This window comes from Tetrao urogallus (assembly GCF_951394365.1).
Source record: "Tetrao urogallus genome assembly, chromosome: 4".
NCBI lineage: Eukaryota > Metazoa > Chordata > Aves > Galliformes > Phasianidae > Tetrao > Tetrao urogallus.
The window spans coordinates 36,271,407-36,297,464 of record NC_136817.1 but is presented as its reverse complement, the minus strand read 5'-3'; the positions used below and the strand labels follow the sequence as shown (position 1 = coordinate 36,297,464).

The 26,058-nt window shown below is 38.5% G+C and overlaps 1 protein-coding gene across 1 annotated transcript in view; it reads right to left on the bottom strand.

The window, feature by feature from the left end:
- The window catches only part of LOC306945533 (bifunctional heparan sulfate N-deacetylase/N-sulfotransferase 4), a gene marked incomplete at both ends in the record, with an annotated part of 84,056 nt that extends 74,067 nt beyond the window's left edge, over nucleotides 1–9,989 (bottom strand). The window contains one exon of the mRNA XM_079534255.1: nucleotides 9,009–9,989. Within this exon, the coding sequence (XP_079390381.1) occupies nucleotides 9,009–9,989 (981 nt within the window). The remainder of the gene's footprint in view (nucleotides 1–9,008) is intronic.
- Nucleotides 9,990–26,058: the final 16,069 nt, after the last annotated feature.

Sequence of the window (26,058 nt, the reverse complement as noted above, 5' to 3'; positions counted from 1 at the left end):
CAGAAAAAAAAGTCAATAAACTGTCCAATGCATGGAAATCCCCTTTGGCAGTAAAACAATTATATCAAATTGTCACTATTTAAAATGTTCAATGAGATCACTCTTCTTTGTTGTTTGTCTATTTCTTAGACTAGCTGCATATAAAATTTCCTAACTAAAATAGTTTCTTGAAAAGTGAACTTCTCCAGATGAATCAAAGTATTTGTATGCAAAGCTCTATTCTCCAACAGACTGCTGAAAGCAATATATGATTCACTCTAACGATTCCAAGCTATGCATGACTCATATTGAAGAATGGAGTCAGAAGGTCATTTGTTCTCAGGTCTCTGTGAAATTATTGGGACTCTGTGTGTGTCCAGAGGAAAAGGAAACCATTATGAAAAGTATCCAGCCTTTTGGAGAAAGCCTGTCTCCCAGCAGAGAAAGTCTTTGGAGAAAGTCTATCTCCTGACAGACGGACATGCAGCTCAATGAAAGCAATACTCGTATACCAGTTTTTGACCACTGTCATTTATTTTTCTGAAAGGAAACAGGAGCTTTGGTTTGAAGGTTATCCTATTATCTGCTACCACTATCTGTACTGACTCACCAGTTTTGAAGTTCTGCATGCTGATATGCAGTATCTTCAGGAATTATAACTAAGAGTCCACTTACTAGAATTTGATTTTGGACTTCAGAGTGATTCTGAGCCCAGAATCTGACATGCCGCTCACACTAGTCTCTTCTGCTGCCCTCAGGGATTTGGTATATTTTACTTAAAAGCTCTTACACTCTTCTGCCACTGTGATAAGAAGACAAGTAGAGACTTGCAACATTAGAAATAAAAGTATTAATTGTAGGCATCTATGACCACATTAATAGAAGAGACAAAAAAAAAAATCACAAATTTGTGTGGACGTATGCATATATGTGTAGATATGTATCTATCTAAGAATTCAAAACCAGACACAAACGAACATTTGTTTTCATACTGTATTGTGTCTTAAAGGTGTACAAAAAATTGCCAGTTAATTATTGCTGAATATTTTTAGTATCAACACACTCCTTATCTTTGAGTTTTTCTGTTCTCTCAGTATTTTGTCCATCCTTCTATCCAGTCACTTTTTCTGAACATTTGTGTTTTCAAATTGTTTAAATAATACTAATGATATTAATAATACTAGATTGAGATGGAAAGACAATGGCGCAATTGAAGTTGCTGAAGTAACACTGCTGGTAAAGCAACTGCAATGCATATAGGACATTCATAGTAATGTGCTTTTTGCTGCATCAGGTGCTTTTAAGGCAATAATTATGACTGCTTTTTACATCTGCATTGGCTAGCCTTTTTTGAAAGGTATTCCATCACTTAGAGTACTATTTTATCATACAGGGAACAATTGTTAGTGCACCTTTTTAAATAATATGCATTGTTTTAAAACACACGTTACTGTAGGCCTCTTGAGAGGTTGATATAAAGCAGCCATGCTTTTTGGCTCCTACTGATTCCCTAAATGCCATGAAAACAAATTAAATGAAATTAAATGAAGCTAAATAAAACAGAGAGAACCACATACATCTTCAAAATACATTCCAGTATGACACATCCTATGACTGCAGACTTATTTTGTTGAAGGCATTCAGGAAATAGGTGTGAACTTAGGAAACTCAAAGAATGGTTGACATAAGGCTGTGCCACATAATAACAATGCTAGGCACAGGCTACGAGCGCTCGCTGTTGCACACTAGAACTAGACTAAAGAGCCCATGCCCTTTCTACATGTTGAAATGTATTGTTCTGTGTTTGTTTGTTTGTTTGTTTAAGTCAGAATTCACTGTGTTTTGAACATTAAACTATCTACTTCTTACAGCTGCTCAAAAAGCAGGAAAAATTAAGGATTTTAATCTTTCTTCTTTTTTTTTTAAATTTGTTTTCTTGTTTTGTGAAAGCTTTTTCTTGAAAAAAAAAGTCTGTTTTCTGAGATCCTCCCACAAGCAATATCAAAGTGCACTGCACAAAAGTCAGTGTGATCTCTGGGAAAAGAGAGGTATTCTTAATATGTGAGATATGTGGAAGCAATGTAATTATCTAAATGAACAGGGTGAAAGTACTAGACAATTGGAGTTTCTTGACCTCGTTTTACAGTAAAAATACAGTCTTATGCTGAAGACCTATCATATCTTTAATGGGAAATCTATAACACGAGAGAACCCCAAATCTATTATAATTCAGATAAGGTGCCAGGGCAGACAGTCAATCCTCCAGGCTGCCAAAGAGAAAAATAAATGTTTTGCTGACAGCAAAGAAATTGTGTTTTTTCACTATGTCAGTGCTGAAATTGTGAATGAAAGGGCAGTCTTTACTGAAACCAAAATTAGAAAAGAGCTGAAGTATAAAATGCTTTGTGTGATGTTTCTAGACAAGGCACTTGAGCACTATTCAACACTGGACAGAAGGAACAGGGAGACTCAAGAGATATCAACAAGGAAAATATTGAAAGATCAGTCATCTCTGCTGAAGTAGAATGGCATAGAAACTCCCATTTTAAAAAAAAAAAAAGGTTGCTTGATTATTAATTTTTTCTTATAATGCATTCTCAACTGCTCTTAAAATTCATTTTTTAAGTCTTTAAGATCATCCAAATGGAAACTTCTGAATTTCTGTTCATTGTGTTCTTCACTGCCATTGTCAAGTGCTTTAAAGGGTGTCGTGGTGGTAATACTTAGGCTGTAATGACTAATGCTCAGCTGTCTGCTCTGACTTCCAATGCTTGTACATCTTCTGCTTTCAGTTTCTCCCTGTTATTGTCCATTGATGTGGTTACTTTATTGGCAGGAGTTTATTACTATAGAAGGACTACAGGAATGGCTAGTATATCTCACATTATCAGAAAGGAAATGATTGCTTCAACTTTTGCTGAAGGTAAAAGACACAGATGAATTAACAATCAAAAATAAGATTTGTTTCCAATTCCTATCTACAGCACCAGGAATTTTAGATTTTGGGGATTGATTTGGGGAACTGATAATGAGTACATTTGAAACTAAGTGGAGGGAGATGGAACTATTTGGCAACTGCAACTTCTATCATCATCTCTCCACAGTTGTGCTTGAATTCCAGGAAAGGAGGGCATCCAGAGAAAATCTGTAGAAACCTGAGTCAGAAATTCAGTTATCCATTATTGTCCTCCCAGACTCCTTTGTCTGCTCTTGACTACTGCTGCAAAACTTCTATGGAAACATGGGCATATGTTGCAAGACTAGATGCAAAGGGACGCAGAAATACACTATTGTCTGTTCTCAAACAGAGCTTCCTTATCCACATGCCTGGATTGGATCCTTGCTATCAATCCTAAACAGCATGAGAGGGAAGGGATTCCAGCAGAACTGAAGCAGAAATAGAGCATTGGTCCACAGCAGCTTATTAAATTCCTTCCTTCAAAAGTTGAGAGTTTGCATGAACATGTAGCACACAGTATTACCCATCCTGCGTCCACCTGCAGCTTTTTACTGAATACTGCTGTTATACCTGATAATGTGGCCCAGAAATTTCTAACCATTCTATCTGAAAGCAATTTGCCTTGCAGAAAAATCAGAAAAAGCATATGCTAGAGAGATTCTGTTATTGAGTGTAGACTCCTGCTGAGCCAGTACTCTTTAATTTGGAATTATCAGAAAAGATGTGACTCCAGCATGAGTTCTTGTCTTTAAAATACCAAAATGAGCAAGAAATCACACCTTTTAAGTGTTCTAGGCATTTTAATGATGGTTAAAGTCAAAGGCAAAGTGCAGACTTGTGGAAGTGAGGAGGTGTCAGAGATTAATGCTTTTTTTTTTCCTACTGAAGTGAGTGAACTGAAGGTTAGAGCAGGAGAATGGGGGAGAATACAGACAGGTTATTTGATGCTGCTAAGAAAAGCAGAGCCCACACCCAGGTAAGAACACATAGGACAATAACATTGCTCCATCATTTTATTACATCTCAGCACAAGGATGATCCTTGTGCAGCAATTAGAGGCAACAGAGAAAAGGGAAACATAACTTTTAGAGAAAGGGGCTTTGTGTCCTGTTGGTATTATGTTGAAAAATTTCTCTTTGCTTATTGGCTCCAGCTGGGAAAGCAAGGGAAGCAGGTGGCTTGCTCTTAAGAGGGTCCACCTGGAAGAAGCTTATAGAAGGGAAGCTGTTCTTCATTTTGTTTATTTATTTACTTTAGGTGGAAGAATGTTTGCTTTTAATGTGATCTTGGAGGTTTTTTTGTTTGTTTGTTTTTGTTTTTTTTTTTATTTTTTTTTTATTTTATTTTTTTTTATTATTTTTTTATTTGTGCTGTTTTAAATGATTGTTCCCAGATCAGAAAGTGTGGTTAGGGAGGGTGCTGAAAGTTTCTTTGTGGTTATTCTGGGCTTTTCCTAGGTGAGTATAAATTATATATTTTGTAACTTTGTACAATAACTGTAGCAAAGGAAAATCCTTCATGAGATCTCACTACCTGTTTGAGTAATGCTACTGTTTGTGCTCACTTATAAAGAAATTTAAAGATAAACATTCTGTATTCTTTCTTTGTGGCAACCCCAGAGACTGCAAAAGCAGATATTTCTAGTCGTTTTTGCTAAACCACTGATGCCTATCATAGACTCATCATACGGTCAGGAGCTGAAATAATTTGTAAGTACATGAATTCAGTAATTCTGCAAAGTAACTGAAGAGTTCTTGAGTCTTTTACCTTCTAAAATCAAGCAGAGAGATAATATACTGGCAGAAGGGAAATAGAGGAATTCATTTGTAGGGGCTCACTGAGCTCAAGATAGATCTCTGCAAAGCTTGGGAAAATAGCTTTCTGTGGCTGTGCTGAGTTCCTGTTTAATTACTTAGCCAGATATGACCTTGCACAACTTCTGTAATACAAGGGACTAGGAGATCTTTTGTGGTAAATAGAGCCCATAATAACTCTGTTTTCTAATCTCTGTTTCTCTAGCTGATGCCACCCTTTATAAAACTATATATATATCCTCGAAGCACCTAATTGAGGAAAGGCTTTGTGAGAGAATAAAAGCATTCAAGTTGCAGGAAGTAATTACACAGGAACAGTGTTACTAGTCTTTTTATTGCTACATATGAATACTGTTATCAAAAAACTCATTTCTAGTCATGTGTCCTTTGGATTGGCAATTATACACTTGGTCACTGGGAGGAAATTCCTAAGAGTGTGAATAGACGGATGTTATTTGACTGTATTTTCAACACGGTTTTGGAAGAGTGCATCTGTTTCCAGTTTTCTTGCATGCATCTGGGAATATGGTGCATATAAAAGCATTCCCAAGCAACACTAGTGTCTATGGCACCTTAAGAGTCTAACAGAATCCCAAATAACTTTGCAGAGTAAATCTGTGCCAGCTCTAATGACAAGTGCTATGAACTGAAGGAACTGAAGAAGTAGCAATGTGGCATAATTCAGTGAATTGTACTATGCTGAGAAACTTCTTCATTACAAACAGCACTTCATGTTTGTTTTGTCTGTGTTTTTAAAGTACTGTATAAATAAGTCCGTGTTGGAGATGCTGATGCTGTAAACATCTGTTACAGGAGATAGGATGAAATGAATGTTGATATACACAAAACTGTTCATACAGACTATGATTTTTGTGCTAAATATACCTGAAATATGCAGCTCGGAAAAGAAAGGAAATGGTCTAAATTTTTTGTTTGTTTCCTATTCAATGTTTGTTCTCATTGAGCAACATAAAGAGCCTGTACAATTCTCACAGGATCATAAGGGTTGGGAAAGTTCTCTAAGATCATGTAGTCCAACCATCCATCTACCACTGGTACTGTGCACTAGACCATGTCCCTCAATACAACGTTCAACCTTTTCTTGAATACCTCCAGGGATAGCAACTCCAGTGGCTCCCTGGGCAGCCTGTTCCTGTGTATCACCGCTGTTTCTGAGAAGAAATTCTTTCTCGTACCCAACCAACCTCTCTGGCACAAGTTAAGGCCGTTCCTTCTCATCCTATTGCTGTTACCAGGGAGAAGAGGCCAACCCTCACCTCACCACAATCTCCTTTCAGGCAGTTGTGGAGAGCCGTAAGGTCTCCCCCGAGCCTCTTTTTCTTCAGAATAAACAATCTCACCCTCTCAGCCATTCCCCATTGGACCTGTGCTCCAGACCCCTCACTGGTTTCATTGCCCTTCTCTGAACGTGCTCCAGGGCGTCAACATCTCTCTTGACACAAGGGGCCCAAAACTGAACATTATACTTGAGGTACAGCCTCACCACATATGAAAATGGAGGAATCACATACCTGCTCCTGCTTTCACTCTTACAATACACATACAAGGCAAGCACAACTGTTGCCTCTGTGTGCCACCTCCATGTATTTCGTGCCAGTCTCCCACTGTGCTGTGGAAACACAGCCCCCTTTGAACAGCTTGTCACAGTGCTTAACAATATTGACATTACTTAAGTATTAGCCTCCTAAATATTGTTTTCCTTTGCTATTTTGTGTTTTGACCAAGGAGGCTGCTTTGTTGTGAGAAGTGAAGCCAGGCTCACTGGCTCTTAATTGCTTTCTTTCCCAAGTGACTTCTGAGATTTTCCTCTAACTCACTGTAATTATCTTTCACTGTAAACTAACTAAAGTACACCCTGATTTTTTTTTTTTTTTTTTTTTTTGTCATATTCATTAGCAAGCATTCTGTTTTGAATGCTACTATATTCTGAGAATGTCTAGTCTGATTTGAAATGAAAGCTTGAGTTTGACATGCAGAATAGTAACGGATGGTCAAGGTGCAGAATCTCTTTATATGGAGCATCATCTAAAAGAGAAAGAAACTATCCCTTCCAAAAGTATGCCTGATGGGGAAGTCGATTCTGAGCATGTGCCTGCAAAAGATGTCTCACCATGGTTTGTGTTTGTTGTGTGATTTCTTCTCTGAGACCAAGAGAGAATTTATCCTGTGAATGATACTATTTGTAGTATTGCAATGGAGATGGGCTCCTTGTTTAACACTTGAGAAAGGTAGGAACAATGAAAGCTTCCCTTCAAAACTTGACTTGAATATAATCCATAAAGAGAAGTCTCAACATGCTTATTGTTATTACTATTAAAGTCTGAAGCCTAGCAGATCCTTTCTCTTGTTGTTAAGGTATTCAGTGTTCTGGACTATTCAGTTTTCAGATGGCTGAATGTGTGCAGCATACAGAAGTGATGCTGAATGCTTTTAGCAGCTAGAATTCTGACATTCAGCTCCTCACATAAGCCCTCAGATCTCCAGTTTTGTCCTGTACCTCCCATAAAGAATGATGATGGGACATGGCTGCTCTGCCAAGCATAAGTGAAATGTTTGTCTACTAGCGTTGTTGATTTCTGGATGAAAAGGAAAATGATATGGGGCTTTTCTTGGGGCTTGGAGATTATTTCAGATGACAGTATGGTTTGAATTCACAAGTGTCTTGATGTGGATGTTCTGTTCAAGTAATAGGGACTTCTTAATCAATGTAGATAAGGCTCTAAAAGCTGTGTGTGCAAAAAGCTCCACTTGGAAAAACTTGTTCCACAATTGCATTTTCAGCTAATTTCCTCTTTTAGATGGGCCCTTTGTCAGTGGGTTTTATCATACATTTCTTCAGAGGAAACACTTGATCACTTAGCTTGTGCATAGTGCTTGGATCACAAGACACCAGGAATATCTAATGCAGGCTCTTTAAGTGTCTGGATGCTGCTCTGATGATCTATCATACTCCTGATTTGTTTAATAGTTTTCCAGTGTTTTATTTGTATGAAACTACTCTTTTTGGAAGCTATTATATCACTCTCTTAGTGATCCAGATGAGTTGGCAGGCAAATGTAAAGCTCATAGAACTGGAAATAAGTATTAAGAAACAAAATAGATACCTAGGTGTTTAAAAAAAAAAAAGAAAAAAAGAAAAAAAAAGAATAAACAGTGACCAATTTATTGGTCACAAAAGCAGTAGAGTATTTACATGAAAATTCTATAATAAAGGCTAGAGAATGTAATGTTGCATGCTTAGGAGCTTCAGTTAATATCTGAACATGATTCTCATGCATGTGGAAAATCGCAATAAAGTAATTTTCATGCAGTAGACTTCTGTCTATTTGTGCAGTATAGACTTCTGTCTATTTACTTCTTTAAGTCTGCATGTCTTCCTATAGTGCATGCACTTTTAAGAATTAATCTAAACAGATATAATTGAGTCTCTGAGTATTAAAGACTATGAAAATAAGTTTGAAAAATCCTCCAAAAAATAGTCTGTGAACAGTTCATCTTATCAAATACTTAGGTCATTTGCTTAAGTGTAGGCTGTGCTTTCAACCTATCACTAGTAACTTTGGATACTTATCTGTTAATGAAAATTGTCCTGCTAAGCACTGAAAGTCAAACTGTGACCAATTTTTCCATTCCTTTTTTATTCTATTTTGATATAGTGATAGTTACGGGAGATTTCAAAAAATGAACAATCTTTCATTAATAATAACAGAAATAACAGCAAATGCATATAAATGGAATTTATATATATATCATAAGCAGACATACACATGTATGTATATTCAAAGGGGGGGGAAATTAATGCAGTGTAAAATGCATTCTTATCTGAGTTCAGAGTTCTCATCAGTAAATTTGCTCCAGAAATGGAGATGCCTTTGTCTTAGTTTGGAGAGAAAAAAAATGGTTATGTGAGGTATTCAAATGGTTTTGTTCTTTTTTATCCACTTTCTCAAGTGAGCAGGACTTACAGGAGTGAGAGGTGGTCAATATCTTTTCTATATACTTTATTGTTTGAGGCCATCTCCATGCAATCAAGATACTTGAATGCATCTCTGTATGCATATGAGTAAAGAGGCATTTAAAACAGCCTGGGGTTGTTGTTTCTGTGTTTGCTGGGTACAGTTATGTACTTTGAGCCTTTAAACAGAAGTGGGACTCTCAGTTTTTTCACCCTTTGTCTCCTTGTTACCAATGAACATGTTTGCATCCAGGATGGTATTCCCCAGTTCTTGCCTTACCTTCACATCGTTGACGTTCATCCTTGTTCCCTCTTTCCCAACAAAGATGTCATCAATGTCAACCAGAATGTATCTATCCAAGGACAGTGTGAGCTTCTTCCCTGACAGAAAAGAGATAGCATCAATAAAGATCAGCTTGTGCAACCAGAAGGTCAGGTTGTTTCCAAAAAGAACTCTCTGAATCCCATCATGAAGCCCCATGTCCTGGATGACAGTTGCATACAGAGCAGCCTTTGGCAATGCCATGGGGGTTGGCCTGGAAGTCTGCAGTTCAGTTAAAAGCACAGGTTGGTAGGTGGAATGGTTGAAGTGGAAAACTGTCCAGTCTTCACCAGGCAGTGGGCCTTTCTCAGTCCTTGGTGCTTTGGTAATGCGCAGAAGGGGAGACTGAGGGTTTACAACACAATCTTTGAGGGCAATGTTATTGTAAAGATGTAATGGCAAGCCTTTCAGTTTTGTACTTGGGGAGCTGTTCTCGTTGGCTTTATGAAAACCAATTATGCTAACACTGTATTCCACGCAGTATTTTTCCAGAAGCTCTCTGTTCCATGAGTCCATGGATACATACTTTAAAATATTCTCATATATAATAATCGTATATTTTCCTCTTCCATTGTCTGTGAGAGGGGGAATATCTCCCTTGGCAGGAGCAATGACCATGTGGTATTGAAATCTGCTGGATTCAAGGATGGCTATGATATCTTGTCCCAGCTGGGAGTACTGACTTTCCACAAAGAGAAGGATGGTGGGATCAGTTTTAGATGGATCAATTGGCTTAGCTGTTTTCAGCTCCATGGACCTGTATGGTAAAAGCTTGAGATCTTCACACTCTGCTTCTCCAGTGGTTTCTGCAAGAGTCATCTCCTGCTTGTAGCCAGTGTACAGGTAATAGGCAGAAATGACAATACTTGCTAGGCAGAAGGCAGCCAGGAGAATGACCAGGGTTCTGAAACTTCTTCGGAGCCTCACTATTAGATTCATCTTTTGTAAGACTTCCAACTTGACCTGGACTTGTTTCTTTTCGGTTTTCTCTTTCTAAAGTGCCATAATAACAGTGAGACGTGGAGGTGTTGATTCCTCTCCTGGGACGTTCATGTGACCATTGCAGTGCATTTATGAAGTTGTTGGAGAGATTATAAAGCTGTTGGAGCAGGAAATCAAAGGATCTGGAAAGCTAAATTGAAAGAGGCTTTCTCAGAATGCAGCAGTTGCCAATAATCAATGAAGAAAGCTCTTAACATTATCTGCAACAACAAGTAAAATAAAAGTAAATAAAATCCATAAAGCAATTAAAAATGCATGTTAATAAAGACAATGATATCAGCGATGTAAGTTGAGAGGGAGGCTCAAGCACTATTTGAACAGTTCAAATGTTGCTTGCTTTCGTTAACATACCAGAGCTGCTTCTATTTTATTATGTTGGCTCACAACATCAGTCGTGGATGTTGATGATACAGCAGTGGAGGTTGAACTTACCTGCCAATATTCTGTTACATTTTGTTGCAGTACGAGAGATGGCAGCAGAAGGGTTAGTCTGACATAATGGTGTCTGACATGGAAGTGCGTATGAAGCAAAGGTGTGCCACTAAACTCTTCCATGTGGAAGAAAAATGGCACCTGTTGACATGCATCAATGCTTGCTGAATGTTTCTGGAGACCAGAGGATGTGAGCACAATGAGGTGGTGCTGGGTAGCGTGTTTCAGCAGTGATGACAGAAACATGAAAGTCAAGCCACGTTCCAGCAACCGTGCACAGCTATTACACCACAAAATGCAGAGCATCTTGATCAGCTCATCTGATAAGATGATTTGATAGTCTGCCAAGGATTATGACCAAGGAACTGTGTATGGAGCTGAATATCAGCTTCAATATGTTGGAAATGTTGGTGGCGGTGTTGTAATATTGCAGCGTTTGTGCCAAGTGAATTCCATGAATGCTTACACAGGAACAGAAAGAACAACATATACAAATTTGGCAGGACCTATTGAAGCAACATAAAGCTGGAGGTGACATTTTCCTAGAACACATCATTACTGGTGGCAAGACGTGGTGTCACCACTACCAGCAGGAGTCAAAACAGCTGTCCATGAAGTGATGACATGCAGATTCTTCATCAAAGAAAAAGCTCAAGACACAGCCCTCAGCAGGTAAAGCGATGTGCACTTTTGAGATAGGAAAGGGTGATCCTTCTGGATTTTCTGGAACCTGAACAAACCATGAATTTGACCACTACATAATGATACTGACTAAGCTGAAAGTTCAATCTTTCAGAGTCAGGTGAGAGAAGAAGACAACCTTTCTCTTGCAACATGATAATGCCAGGCCCCATGCCTCTTTGAAGACTGTGGAGCACATTAGCCAATCTAGGCTGGACTATCTTACCATACCAACTGTATAGATCAGATTTGGTGCCTTCTGGCTTCCATCTGTTCAGGCTGATGAAAGATGGACTGCATGGGCGACATTATCCTAGTGACGATGCTGTCATAGCAGCTGTGGAACAGTGGGTCATTTCCGTTGATGTGGCTTTTTATAAGGCTCTTGCTCATTGCTGGCAAAAATGTGTAGCCAATGGTGGTGACAATGTTGAAAAGCAATGCTTTGTAGCTGAGAATTTGCTCTAGCAAATAGTATGGTCTTCTATCTGTTATAGTTTCCAAGGAAATAAATAGGAGGAATTACTTTCAGGGCAACCTATGCATTTTATCTTAATACAGCAGAATTCTCCCATGTTCTTAGGGTAAAAAAAAAAAGTCTAAACATAGTTTCTTGAGCACAATGGTATTTTTATTTATGGCCATTTACTGGCTAAACCGGTTTATTACTATTATAACTAGGAATAACTAAAGATTGTGTAATAAAATGAGGAGAAAGAAAATGTCGATTAACCATAGGGTCTAGTTCCACGTCAAATTCATAATTTTGCACTTCAGTATTCTGCAAAGGGTTTACAGATTCTCTTTTAGACTGTGAAACTAATAAAAGTAAAGAAAAAGATAGGAGTGCTTTGGAGAACTTGTCTCTCCAGTTTCTCTTCTGTACTTGGAGTGATAAGTACTTTACAGTCCCTTTAAGGACTGTCAATGATTAAAATTTCACATGAATTTTCCAAATGATTGAGTAGGTTGTGGAAACTGCAGCTACAGCAGTGCAAGCTCAATTTTCTGTTCTCCCAGGGATAAATGGGGAGATTGTATGGGACATGTGTAGTGTTGGAGTTGCTGAGCCATGAACTCACAGTTAGTCCTGTGAGTGCTGGGTGTGAACATAAGTGTGTGCCCTGGATCAAAGCATTTCTTACAAAATGCTGGGGGCTTTAGACTGTTTCTATTGTCTTGTATAGTTGAAATATGAGGTGCTCAAACCTGACTGTTTGGCCAGCTCTGACACACTCGTGCACTTCTTGATAGTTCTTCCTAAATTCATGAGGAACCATTGCTAACAATGAATCATATGACTCAGAAGCAATTAAAGTTAACTAAACAAATAGCCTACATTACTCTATGGATTTAAATAAGAATTAACGTCTGCCTGAGTAATTTATATTATTTACCTATTGGAAAAATGTGGGACTGTAAGCAGTGATTTTTGAACTGCAAGGAGGAAACAACTCTTGAGAAGATGCTTGTCAACTGACAAGTGTCTGTTGGATTATAATTGTGATTTATTTATTTATTACTATTCTGAAAGCTACTCATCTTAATTTCTATGTGAAAAAAAAATTGAAAAGAGCTTTCACAAAAGGTACTGAGGAAACTTGTTTGCCAGTTATATTTTATGACTTTGGTTTTGAGTTAGAATCATGGAGTGGTTTGAATTGTAAGGAACCTGTAAAGGCCATCTAGTCCAACTCCCCTGCAATGAAGAGGGACACCTACAACTCCATCAGCTGCTCAGAGCCCCTTCAGTCAGACCTTGAATGTCTCCAGGGGTGGTGCATCCACCATTTTTTGGGCAACCTGTGCCACTGCCTCATCATCCTTATTGTAAAAAGCCTCCTTCCTTATGTCCAGTCTCCTCTCTTTCAGTTTGAAACCATTTCCCTTTGTCCTATCACCACAGGCCCTGCTAAGTCTGTCTCCTTCTATCTTATAACCCCCTTTTAGACACCAAAAGACTGCTTTCAGCCATTAGTAATTGCTGAAGCAATTGTGAATTAAAAGGCCTATATATTCAAGAGAAGCTTGCTCCTGCTCTGGCAGTTTAGGTAGAGGGAGTTGCCGCTGAGGCTGGCTGTGAGTTTACTAGAGTTTTACTTAGTGTTAGTGACCCTGTTGTATGTCATGTGGCAGTTAACAAAAACAGTGAGCAAGGTGGGTAACTTCTGCATTGAGTTTAATGAGCAGTCAAAAAAGTGTGAAAAGTGTCCTGTATTTAGTAATGTCTACTGTGTGAAGGGAGAAATAGAAAAGAAATGCAGCTATTGCTAAGAAATTAAAATCATGGAGTTAATTGGAAGACTATCTTCCCTTCCTCCCCTCCCCCTCCCTGAATCCCATTGGTACTTCCTTCATTCTGCAGTTTGCTGTGTGCTTGTTGGGATCTCACTTCTTATTAAAGCTCTAATTAAGATTTTATAAAAAGATAAAACCAGATCAAGTGAAGCATTGTCTATGAGGCCGTGCTTCAGATGCAGTGACATTGATGAGTCACTCAGCCCGACTCTGAGGGTTTATTGGATTAGGAGAACTGCTCTCTCTGTGGGAAGGACAGCCTTGGGGGGGGGGGGGGGGGGAAGGGGGAGGGGGTAATCTCCTCACAAAACAGCTAATTGCAGCAAGTCTTAGTTTTGTTAGCATGTGAGATATCTTAAAACAATGATTAACACCCTCCCACGCACACCTTGGACTTTGCATCTTCTGCTTTCTTTGTGCACTAGAGGGCAATATTTTCTTGCTTTTTGCCAGACAGCACCTGCTCTCACCTCGGCTCACAGAGCAAACAGCCCTGTCCTCATGCTCTTTCTGGAAGGGTTTCACAAATCATCCAGGCATGTAAAGTACCTTAACTGAGACACTTATGTTTAATAAATATATAAAATAAACAGGGTTTCTGTTCTAAAAAATCTGCTGCTAAATTGCAATGAATACTAACTGAATGTCTCAATAAATATCTTAAGCACAAGGGGGAATTGCACGCAAGGAGACCTAAAACTGCACATTTCTCCTCACTGTTCTGTCTTGCTGGATCTCTCTCTGGCATTGCAAGCTGTCCAAATAATACATCTTGAGCTAGTTCTTCACTGTTATTATCACTTACATTGATGGGAAAAAAAAAAAGAAGCCTGCAAATTCATAAAAGACAAAACAAAAATATTTTTTAATCCCAAATTAGTTAATGTAAATACCACTACTAAAAATATCTCCTAGTTATCTAGAATAGTATGTAGTTTCTAGTTATGTGGAAGAGTATGCTTGTTATATACAGATATCATAGCAAGCACAAGTATTCAGTTATCTGTCTTGAAGCTGTGAATGTCCTGTCCCTGGAGGTGCCCCAGACCAGGTTGGCTGGGGCCCTGGGCAGCCTGATCTGGCGGTGGCAGCAAGCCAGACAGCCTGAGGGAGAGGGCTGGATCTGGGTGGTCTGTAAGGTCCCCTCCAACCTGAGCAATTCTGTGATCTAGACATGTAATATGAAGATTAATTAAAAATCTAAACTTCCAGGAGGAAGTCTGGATTTGGAGCAGGTCCCTTTTTGCTTTGTGTATTGCATTTGAGCTGATCTGCTGAACTGATTATATTGTTCAGTTAAAAAAAAAAAAAAAGTGTGAAGTAATTAAAGTTTATGAAAATAAATCAGTTCTATTAGCCTCCAGTGGGACATTTTCCAAAGCATAATTGGAAGTTAAGTGCTGTTTGTGCCTTTGAAACTCTCCCCCTCAAAGTTCAACAGCTTTATATTCACTCAAAAATTCAAAATTCTTTAGAGTGTTTCTGTACTATATTAATTTGAAAACATGAAATGCCGGTGAACCTGTGATCGCTGGTCAAAGCACACTGACTCTAGGGACAAAGTCTAGATCTGGGTACACTTGTCAAGGAATTCTGCTTATGTTTTCCCAGACTTGATCCTCTAGTATGTGTTTCAGTCTTGTGTTTAGCTGCCTCTCTAGACACAGTGTCTCTGGCCAGAAATTGTACAACTGTATGTTGAGGTGCCACACCTATCTGCAAGAATTGTCAATTTTCTTTAACTTAGGCATCCTGGAAGCTTGAAAAATTCATTTCTTTGCTAAATACTTGCTGCTTCCTCATACAGATGCACCTGATTGCTTAAAGCATACTGATATTGAAGATGATCGATTGGGAGATCAAGACTCAAGGCTAAAAAATGATAGCACAGCAGTGAGAAGAAACAACATGTTATCAATGCCTTGTGCTAGCACGGGACCAGGAATAAAAGCTGAGTCTCTCACCGTCCAGTTTCTGAGTATGGATCTTCTAGCAGGGTGTAGTGATTTTAGCATGTTTCAACCAGAATATGTGCAACTAATGGATAGGGAAACACAGATGATGCAGAATGCAGCTCCATATTGCAAAATCAGCTTGCTATTTATGTTGAAGGATCACTGCATTAATGAAGTTATTGCCTGGGTAAATAAAGAGTTCTATTAAGAGTGAGTGTTGCTGCCTTGTGTCATCAGAAGAAATACATGATATGTTAGTGATCTGGCCTGGGTACGAGGATAGGAGCAGGTATCTGGTGCTTGGGCTGCGAGCCCGAGTGAAGGGTAGGGAGAACACTGCCTGGCAGGGCTATCAGCTCTTCTGTCATTGTAGCCAGGCTAAGGTTCTGATGTGGCTTATGAAAAGCAGAAATCTTGGTTAACACCAAGTAAACTTGTTTTTATCTATGTTGCTGATTGATTGAATAGGCTTCACATCTGTAACAGGTAAACAATATGTTGCTGACTACAAGGCTACATAGAGGAGCAGTGCACTTTCTGTAATACGGTAATTTCTGGCTGCCTGTCTCAGCCAATGCAATGCTGCGTGCAATGCTGTATGTGCACCTCCTGTATTGCACCTCATCTGGAAAAAGGCCAGGGCTTCCTCACATCCTATTCCAGTATAAATCAGAAGTCAGCATGTCTTTTTTTCTATATATAAAACTTCCCTTTAGGCTAAAATCTTTCCTCTTTTCCTTCCTTTCTATGCTTATGTGACTTCTGCCATTTATTAGCAGTCTAATGATCCATGACACCAGCTTACTACTCCTTACATAACAACTGCTCATTCAACACAGAAACAAGAAAACCGATGCAAGTGAAAAATAATTCCTGTTGACCACAGGCAAATGTTCAGGGTTTCTGCTTGCTGCAGAGAGAGAATAGCCCTTATGCTGTTTTAAATCTTTCTGGATTTTAGGAAGGCTTTTGATACTGTCCCTCACAACATCCTTTTGGACAAGTTGTTCAACTTTGAGATAAGCATACAAATGCTTTTCTTGATGATGAGCTAGCTCAGCAGTAGAGCTCAGTGCCATTGTGAATAGAGCTACATCAGCCCAGTGTCCAGTCACTAGTGGCACTCCCCAACACTCAATTTTAGGGCCAGTTTTTGTTCAGCATTTTTTCAGTGATCTGGATGCAGGAGCGGAGTGCATCCAAAACAAGTTTGCTGATTACACTAAACTGTGAAATACAGTTGGCTCTCAAGGGACAAGAGGCCTTGCAGAGAGATCTACATAGATTGGCATGTTGGATAATCATCAATGGCATGAAATTCAACAAGGATAAATGCCAGGCTCTGCACCAGGGAGAGAGTAATGCCAGACACAATTACAGGCTGGGAAATGAGTGGCTGCAGAAAGCCCTGTAGAGAGACTTGGTTGCCAGTAGGCTCTGAGTCAGAAGGTGTGCCCTAGGAGCCAAGAGGGCAGACTACATTGTGGGGTGAATTAAACACAGCACAAGCAGTCAAAAGATTTGATTCTCCTGCTGTATTTAGTACTGGTGTGGCCTCACCTTGACTACTGTATTTCTGGGCTCCATAATATAAGAAGAATTTACGGTACTTGAATGTGTACAAAGGAAGACAAAAAAGTCTGGGCTGCGAGGTATCTCCTTTGAGGAAAGGTGACCTCATTGCTCTCTTCCTGAGGATGGGAAGTGGACAGTGAATTACCAGGCTCTGCTCTCCAGCAACCAATGATAAGATGTGTGGGAATGGCGCAAAGCTGCACCAAGGGAGGTTGAGACTGGACATTAAGAAAAAATTGATTTACCATGAGGGTGGTCAAACACTGGAACAGGCTTTGTTAATGAAATACTTTAACTTCTGTTTAGCCCTGAATTGATCAAGCAACTGGACTTGATGGTCTTCATAGGTCACTTTCAACTGAACTATTTGAATTATAGCGCACCTGTAATATTAGAAAGACTACGATCTTATGCATGAAAGAACACTTGGAAACTAGCTATTTGAATTCCAAATTTCTTAGCTTTTTAAATTTACCATATGATTTCAGAACTTGAAGAAAATAATGCTTCCCTGGTGGAAGGGCAGCTGAAGGCATATCTGAAGATGAGTTTTACACATGCACATTCTCATGTGTACACATGTGCAAATACACCTCTTAACAAATACATCAGATCTCCCATATATCATCTGTAAGGATTTACTTAGTGAGTCTTCAGACTCTTTAGTCTTGATAAAGAAGATAACATCTGACTGATACAGACTAATTAATGTGAATCTAACTTTTGATCTCACTCCAGGATCACCAAAGTTGGTTTATTTTTATTTTTATATTTTTATTATGCTTAGTATTGTTAAGTGCGATTTGAAGCACATCAGTGGTTTTATTTCAGTGCTCAACGTGTCTTTTAACAGAGTAGGAGACATAAGGCCCATTTTCTTGAACATATATGATAGCTGTATATTTTCATGACAGCGTGTAAACAGATGTATTTTGTTCTCATTAAATCATGCATATCTGAAGCTGCTGACTTGCCAACTGTTCTTCCTCACTGATAAATTTTTTTTGACCAGTAACTGTAATCTCCACTAATGAGAACCCCACAAAAACATTCTATCAGTGGAATACTTACAAGCATGAACTGGTGAGCCTGTAAGGATGGTGTTTTCCTTCAGCAAATCTTCCCTTGTGGAAATGTTGCCTCCTTTGATTCGCCAGATCATATGTAACATTTCATGGTACTTAATTCCCACTAGAAATTTTCAACCCTAGGCTCACCCAGACCTCACTTCTGGTGAATGTTGCTTGATAATCAGCTTTAACTCTTCTTTACTTTGGCCCATTAACTTCCAATAGTCCCACAGTCATCTGGGCCATCCAGGAACGTGCATAAATATCCACGCATAGTGGTCCACTGACCTTTTCTCCAGTTGTCATTAGTTATCAGTCTGAAACACTTCAGTGTTTTAGAACATATGGGGTTGTAATATTTCCTTAAACTTTTTTCTTAAGTGTCCACAAATATAACTATGATCTTTGGAGGACCACAGATGGAAGAGAAACCTAGATTTTTTTTCCTGTTTCTTGATTGGGTGGTTCTTGTCATTATTGCATTGAGGAAGCATTAACAACTCTGTACATATTTTATTCAGTTTCAAAAATACCACATATCATGATATATCACTGTATCATAACGTATTGAAATATATATACCATTTTGATGTCATCTGGCTGAAAACCTTAACTATGTTGTAAGACTTTTTTTTTTTTTATAGTAGTCTCACCATATGCAGGGGAACTGTTAGGTCATTACTTAAACTGGTGATTGAGCACCTGATAAAGAGGTGAGGTTGGCCTTGGGAGCACTAGCAAATTGCTTGCACATGTGATCCCCAGGTGACCAGACGGGGTGGACCCACCCTGCGCTCATTCATATAGGCCAGCCACGGAAGGGATTAAGCTGCTTTCTGAGAAGGAGCATCCTATGGCCAGAGATTCACCTCACCAGTACTCTGAGTTCGACTCTTTGTTCTGTATACGTCTGTTAGTCAAGCTGTGAATATTTTGCCTAGTACTGCTGAAAATGCGTCAGAAGCAATTGTATTTATTCATAAGCAGAACATCATGCCTTTTCCAACATGTATTTGTCTTGTTTGAGTAATGATAACGTATACCCTTTCTTGCTGATAATTTACCAAAATTCTAAAAAAAGAATAATCATTATTTCTGAATGCAGTCGTGCCTAAGGTAGTTTGGCTGAGCTGGAAGCAATAGCCATTTTGCTCTTGGATAATGACCTCCTTCAAGTGACAGTTGTCTTCATAACCTTTGTGAGATCTGTATAAAAATACTACCAAGAATGAGAAGATTGAGCTATGATCTGAATGTCAGAAGCTTACTGCGTAAGTCGTAATGACAGAGCCAAAATGTCACAGCAGAAAGTTGTGGTTGAAAAGAGTGCAGGTATTCCTATGCTACAAAGTAGGGTGTGACCTACAGGATCATGTCCTTGTTCATTCTTTGCTTTCCCAATTGGATTAAGACAGAATGCAGGTATAGTGAGCATCTTATAATTTCACTAATTATATTAGTGAATTAAGTTGCTGAATTAAGGTGGTGAATAGAAGCAGGCTTCAAGTTTTCCCCAAGACAGCCTGCAAAACATTCCCCCTGTCAACAAATCTGATCTTGCTTGGTTAATGGCTCTTCATCACTTTTCAATTCATAGTCTGATGCTTCGATGAAAGCCAATTTGAATTTGTTTAAGTTTTCATAGGGAACTTTTGTGAGATGGTGTATCAGATGTTTTATTACAGTTCACGCATTCTGTTATCTTTGTCTACTCCTGTAAGGCTGTCAATTAGCAATGCAGTCTCGATAGAATGATTTGTGCTTTGAATTTAGTCAAGATACAATATCTGTGTAATTTAACGCCAGCCTACCAGTAGTCTTTAAATTCAATCAATACAGTAGTTAAACTCTGCACATTGTTTGATCATATGTGAAAGCTGACAAAAAAAAAAAAAGAACAGAATAAGTAACATTTATGATTTTGTTAGCATATAAACAATGGCAGAATTTCTGTAGCTTGTAAATCTGCCAGCGATTACAGATTTGCTGGTTAGCTATTGGTACTTTACTTTTTGAAGGCTTCTTAAATAGATTTAAAAGCTTTCTTCCTTACAAAGAAATAGTTACTTTGCTTACAAAATAGACTCTGAACTAGCTTACTTTGTGCTAAATTCTTTGGTCTTGATACTCTTTCCCAGTGCTTAATGGTTTCCCACATTTCATATACCAGTAACAATTTATTTCACTCAATAACGTGTTTTCTGATACCTGTATCCTGTCACTGGCAGTAGTTGTGAGAAAGTCCAATGTGGTTACATCTGTGCTAGGAGTTAGGAGACCACTAACTTAAGAAAAACTACTGCTGTCACACAGTAATGATCTATCACTTGCTACAAAGGAAGTCTATTTAAACATAGATAACAACAACTTTGTACCTAAATCCTCAGAGCAGCGTGTTTACCACATAACATTTAAACAGGTTTATTCTGAGTTTGCTCAAGCCAGGCTCAAGGCAGGCAGGGATGGTTTTCAAGCTCCGGCTACAACAGTAACAGCTTGTCTATATTTATTCTTCAGATAAGTTCCACTGAAATTCCCCCTCCCTGTCTTCATTATTGCTGAGGGGTTTCACTATCACCAAGAGGATTTGATAGAAAAACAGGCAGTGTAAGCAGTGAGCTAGGCAAAAGCAAGTCTTTTCTGGGAGATACTCGAAGTAGTAGTGCAATGATATGTGTAGCCAGGGACCATCCTTTTACCTCTCAGATTGCTCAAAAACTGTGTCTGGTCCCAGCAGCCTATGATAAGAGCAAAGCCATGAGTGGAAGCACCATCTTAGCTTTTGGCACTTGCCTGGAATGTGCAGGCCCATGCAATGAGCTGGCATTGCTTACCTGCAACTGATGGTAAGGGTTTTTAAGCAAAGTAGAGTAAATAAGAGTTAGAAGATTCTGGTTCTTATTACCAACTCTTTAAAACTGGAAAGATCAGCTTCTTGGGCGCCAATTATGGCAGTGCGTATTTCTACTGTCAGTAAAACTAATCTAGACAGAAACTTCATCATCTGCTAAAAATATTACAATGCAATTCAACAGACTATATCTCACTTTAATACATTTAAGTATTTCCAACACTGCAAGAAGACAGGATAGTTCAAGGAAATCTTATGGATGATGTTAATACAGATTCAACTTTTTTTGTTTTATTTTTTTGTTAATCTTGAAATGAGCGTATGACTTGTGTTTGCATATAAAGAGGGAAAAATGCCTAGTGGTGAGAGAACAGGGCAAGGAGCCAAAATGCTGATTTCTGTTTTTTGCCACCATCATTTACCCTCTGGAAGTCACTGCTTTTTCAGTGCTTCAGTTTTCCCTCCTATTATTCTGAGATTCATACTTGTTCAAATGTACGTAGTGTGATTTCTGCACAGTTCATTTAAAACCCAGAGCAGAACTAGTATTTTCATGTACACAGACCAATGATTACAGTGATTGTTTTATCTTATTATTTTGCATACCCTCACCAATTTATTTTTTTTAATATTTATCTGAGGTGGGCCACTTTCCGTCAAGTGGAAGGTCACTTTCAAGATTTCTGATGTGTCATCTGTGACTTATACATCCTGCTTTTCTTTTAGTTCAAAATACAAACAAATATTTCCCTTCAAGTGATCCATTCTTTGTTTCATCTAGATAAAACTGAATTTAGAAATGCCAGTAGTTGGATAATGGACCTACTTGGGAATTCAAGGGATTTTTTGTCGAGTCACACTAAGCTCACAGACTGGAACTTGAACTAATACCATTAGAGTTATATGATAGAATGCAAAGGCTTTGACTAACCTGTTTTGTGATATTTCTCTGCTTATTGATTTGCTGAGACATTAACTTGTTTTTTGGGGGGAGAAAATGATCTAACAAAAAAGAAAATCCAACCAGTAATCTAAATCTTTTTAGCTGAATGTGCTGCCAGTTCCCTTTATATTCAATTTTCTGTTGTCTTGTATGGATTGGGTTTACCAATATGTATTTCCAAGATGTTTCTCGAAACTTAGCTTGGCTTTTTGGTTTATGAAAGGGAGTTACGAGCCTACAGAATGATGTCTCATTACTTACTGCAACAAAACACTAGAATCTATAGTTGTTTCAAGCAAAGCATATATCTATATGTATAGATGTATACTGTTCCAACTGAAAGAAAATATTTTCCATGCAGGACAAAGTACTTTCTGAGCTACAATAGTTAAGAATGCAAAATGACTGCTGTTGATTCATGCTGACATGTAATTCTCTCTCTTTCTAGACCCAAAAAGGAGTTAGTCTTATCAATGTCTGAGTGGGTTGCTCTGGGGCCTGGACAGAGTGTTCCTTGTTGTGTGGACAATGCACAGCATGCAGGTATTCTGATCTTTAATTGTGGTTTATCTGGTATGAATTATAGCCACATGGACCCCTACAGGTAAGATAGAAACAATGAGGTATGGGGAAACAAGACTCAGCTCATATGTTATGCTGTTCCAGAATCACTGCTTTTCAGTTACCAGCAATATAGCATCCTCTCCTCCATCTTAAGCGCTATTTCAACTCAAAGCATGGCCCCTTAGTTGCTGATGGTATTTACTGGCTTTTACAGCGCCTTGTGACTGAATGGACTGCAAACGCTTTGCGTACAGGATGTCCCACCTTTTACAGTACAACTGTTTTGAAGTAGAACAGTGAAACCAATTAAATGGCACAAATGAAGCCTAAAAACTAGAAGTGAATCAAAGCGAATAAAAAAGACTGGTGATGAATAAACTGCCCATTATATCAGTGATTTAAGGAGGCAAAATGTCAGTATTTTTGCAAAACTATCAAGGTAGATGGTCCTACTTTATTAAAAAATGAAACAAAGCAAAAAAAGCTCGGAGAGCTTTAAAATCAAAAGTGACCAGTTGCTTTCCTGTCGTATCTAAAAATTTCTCTGTGAAACAATGACCACCTGCTTCTTTCTCCTCTGGTGGTTTAGGGGGTGATAAATCATCCCTGTGGGAATGAATTTATTTAAAGAATACCCTTAGGCTCTGGAGCTCAAGCTTTGTCTTTCTTGCAAAATGCTGGTTCCTTGTACAGGGAAAGGATGGTGGATAAAGCATCCTCTGAAATTAGAACATAGGTGGGTGCATATTTCATGACAGACTGTTTTAACTTTCTGAACAGTCTCCTCTTTTATGGCCTGCAGCTGCTATTAATTATTTAGCACAACACTTATTTATACACTAAGAGCTAAATGCAATCCTTTCAGTGGAAGCCTGGCAGAGTGCAGGTTGAAATAAGTAGCTGTGGGTAGTCCTTCAGGAGGATACATCTCAAGCCCAGTTTTGCTCAGGGAAGAACCGACTCATGTTATACTGTCTGGTGCATCTCTAATAATGATATATAAGGGCATGAGGTTAAGACCCAGCTGTAAATAAAACTCTATAGTCATAGATGAATCAACCCTGAACATTAGCAAGGTGTGTGTTTCTCAGTGCTATGGTTGGCTGTGACAGAATTGAAAGTAGTCCTCTCATCTTGTGGCTGCTTAGGGATGAATCCTGAAGTTTCACAATTGTTCTGGCTGAAATTCTCCAACAGCAACCTCGTTAGTGGCTGGCTGTGTGAAAAAGCATGCACTCACTAAATGTAGTTGTACTGTGGTCTGGGAGAAATGCATTAGCAGCTGTATATAAATGACTAAGTTGCTGACTGCATTACACAGTCTCATATTGGGGCTGCACTACTGAATATCCTGCCTTAGCAGGTTTTGAGGGAGGGAAGAAACTTGTGTGGTAAACTCCATGTGACATGAAGCAAATAGAATGAAGGTCATGAAAAGCAATTCAGAAATTCAGCAAGCTTTCTCTTGCTCAAGTGAGCCAAGTACAAAGAAAAAACCTTTTTTCTTCCTGCTGGTTTTTTTTTATTATTATTATTTATTTATTTATTTAAACTCCATAGAAGAAGCCCACCCTGCTCTCACTTCTGTATTTGCTCTAGTTCTCCAAAAGACTCTGTAGCCTTGGAGGAAGGATTCATTTCCTCTATTTGTCTGCACTTGAGAAAAGAAGCTGTGACCCTTCCTGTAGCCAGAGACATGGAAATGGGTCTTAATACTTCTCTGTTCCTTCCAGATATAGTTTAGAACATCACGTCACAATACAGTATTCTGGTGCCAGTGTAATTTCTTCATCAAATACTGACATGGTTTCTACACTGTTGTGCTGTTGCCATGTGATTCTGGTAGCATTACTGTTTAGATAAAATATTATTCATTTTCTATAGCAACTGTTAATTTCAGAAGTATCTGTGATTTCATTGTAACTATTATTACTGACAATGGTTGTAATAAATATTTTGGATTGACGTGCATGGCTTTTATTTTCTTCCAGCAGACAGTTTTTTTTTTTTTTTTAATAGTTCAAACAATTTTTCAAATTAGATGTTGATGTGGAAAGAAAATTCTTTGGTTTTGTGTTTGTTTTTTTTTTGTTTGTTTGTTTGTTTTTTGCATACTCCTGCATGGCTTCTGCTCCATGAAATGTTAACATCTCAATAGGAAAGACTTATTGCTGTGATATGACTATTCTTCAGCCTTTCTCAAAATGTGAGACAGAACACTAACTTAATGCTTCAAGTAAATTCCAGCATGGATACCACTCTTCTCCTGCACTTCAATCCCTCAATGCTGGGTCCTTGCTCAGGTCCCCAGCTGTTCAGTTGCCACCCTATATTTTACTCCTCAATCACTGCAGACTGTTTCACAATCAGGCTTCCCTCACCATGGAAGTGTGGAGAACCCCTCTCTTGTCTTTAGCTCACTGTCCCATTTCTGACTTTACAGGCTGGGGAATCAGAGTTTTCTGCACAATTCTGAGTTACTCTGTCCTTTGGACACCAAGACTCCAGCTTGAAATTCTTTGCTCATAACCTAGTGGGTTGGTTTGGTTTTTTTTTTTTTTGGACCTGTCCATTTTGCAGGCATGGGTTGTAGATCTCTGGATGCATCTAAGAAGCTGAAGCATTATTAAAGCTTTGCAAAGCCAATGCTTGATGGAAGCAAACATCAGTATACACATGCAGCTGAAGGTCAGCCAGCCTGATGGACATAAAGACTGACAAATCAAAATTTTGTAAAAAGTCTCAATCAGACTTGGAACAGAAATGACATATAGATAGAGATTTGGTTAAGAGAGCATGGTATTCTTCTTTTATTGCTCATAGAAAAATAAAATGAGACTTTTTTTTGGTGGTATAAAAGTTTAAATGCCATTTTTTTGCTTAACTGAAAGCTCAGTCATGACTTGCTTGTAACTCACCAGTTTTTCTTTGAACAATATTGCCCTGATTTTGCAATATGTAATCATGTTTTCCTTAAAGTATCTTATTATACCTCTAAGAATTCTTATACTGTATGGCTTCACAAAAATAATATTTACTATTAGCATATTTCTTCTCCGCACGCACTCGTACTGAATGATATTTGAACTCCGGAGGAGCTCACAATTCCCTTTGTGCTGCCAAATCAGCGGAGATCAGTGCCACTACCAAGAGCAATATAGCTGCTATCACTACCTCTGGACCTCCATAAAGTTTTAATGACTTCCCTAACTTTATAGTGAGAGTAAACAGGGTGTTCAGACAGAAATATATATATGTATAAATACACAGATATATGCGCAGGTAGTCAGTGATTTGAGCATGCTGATCTGTGGTTAATACTTCTTTGATTTGATCTACTCCAATAGAAGGAAATATATAGCATCATTCCTCCAACCTCATAGAAAATGGATGTTAACAAGAAATCAGGAAACTCCTGCTTTCATTTCTGACACTTTCAGACATGAAGTGTTTATTATGAATCAGAAAAATAGCCATGCTCTGAGGAAACTGTAGAAAAACCTAATACACAGTCTTAAACTTCTGCAGGGAAGAGTGCCAATAGGAAAATCTAATCTAATTGAGCCAATCATATTATCTGGATTGATAAGGTTCAGAAGAAAACTGAGAGCCAAGAATTTCCTTTGTTAAATGTGAC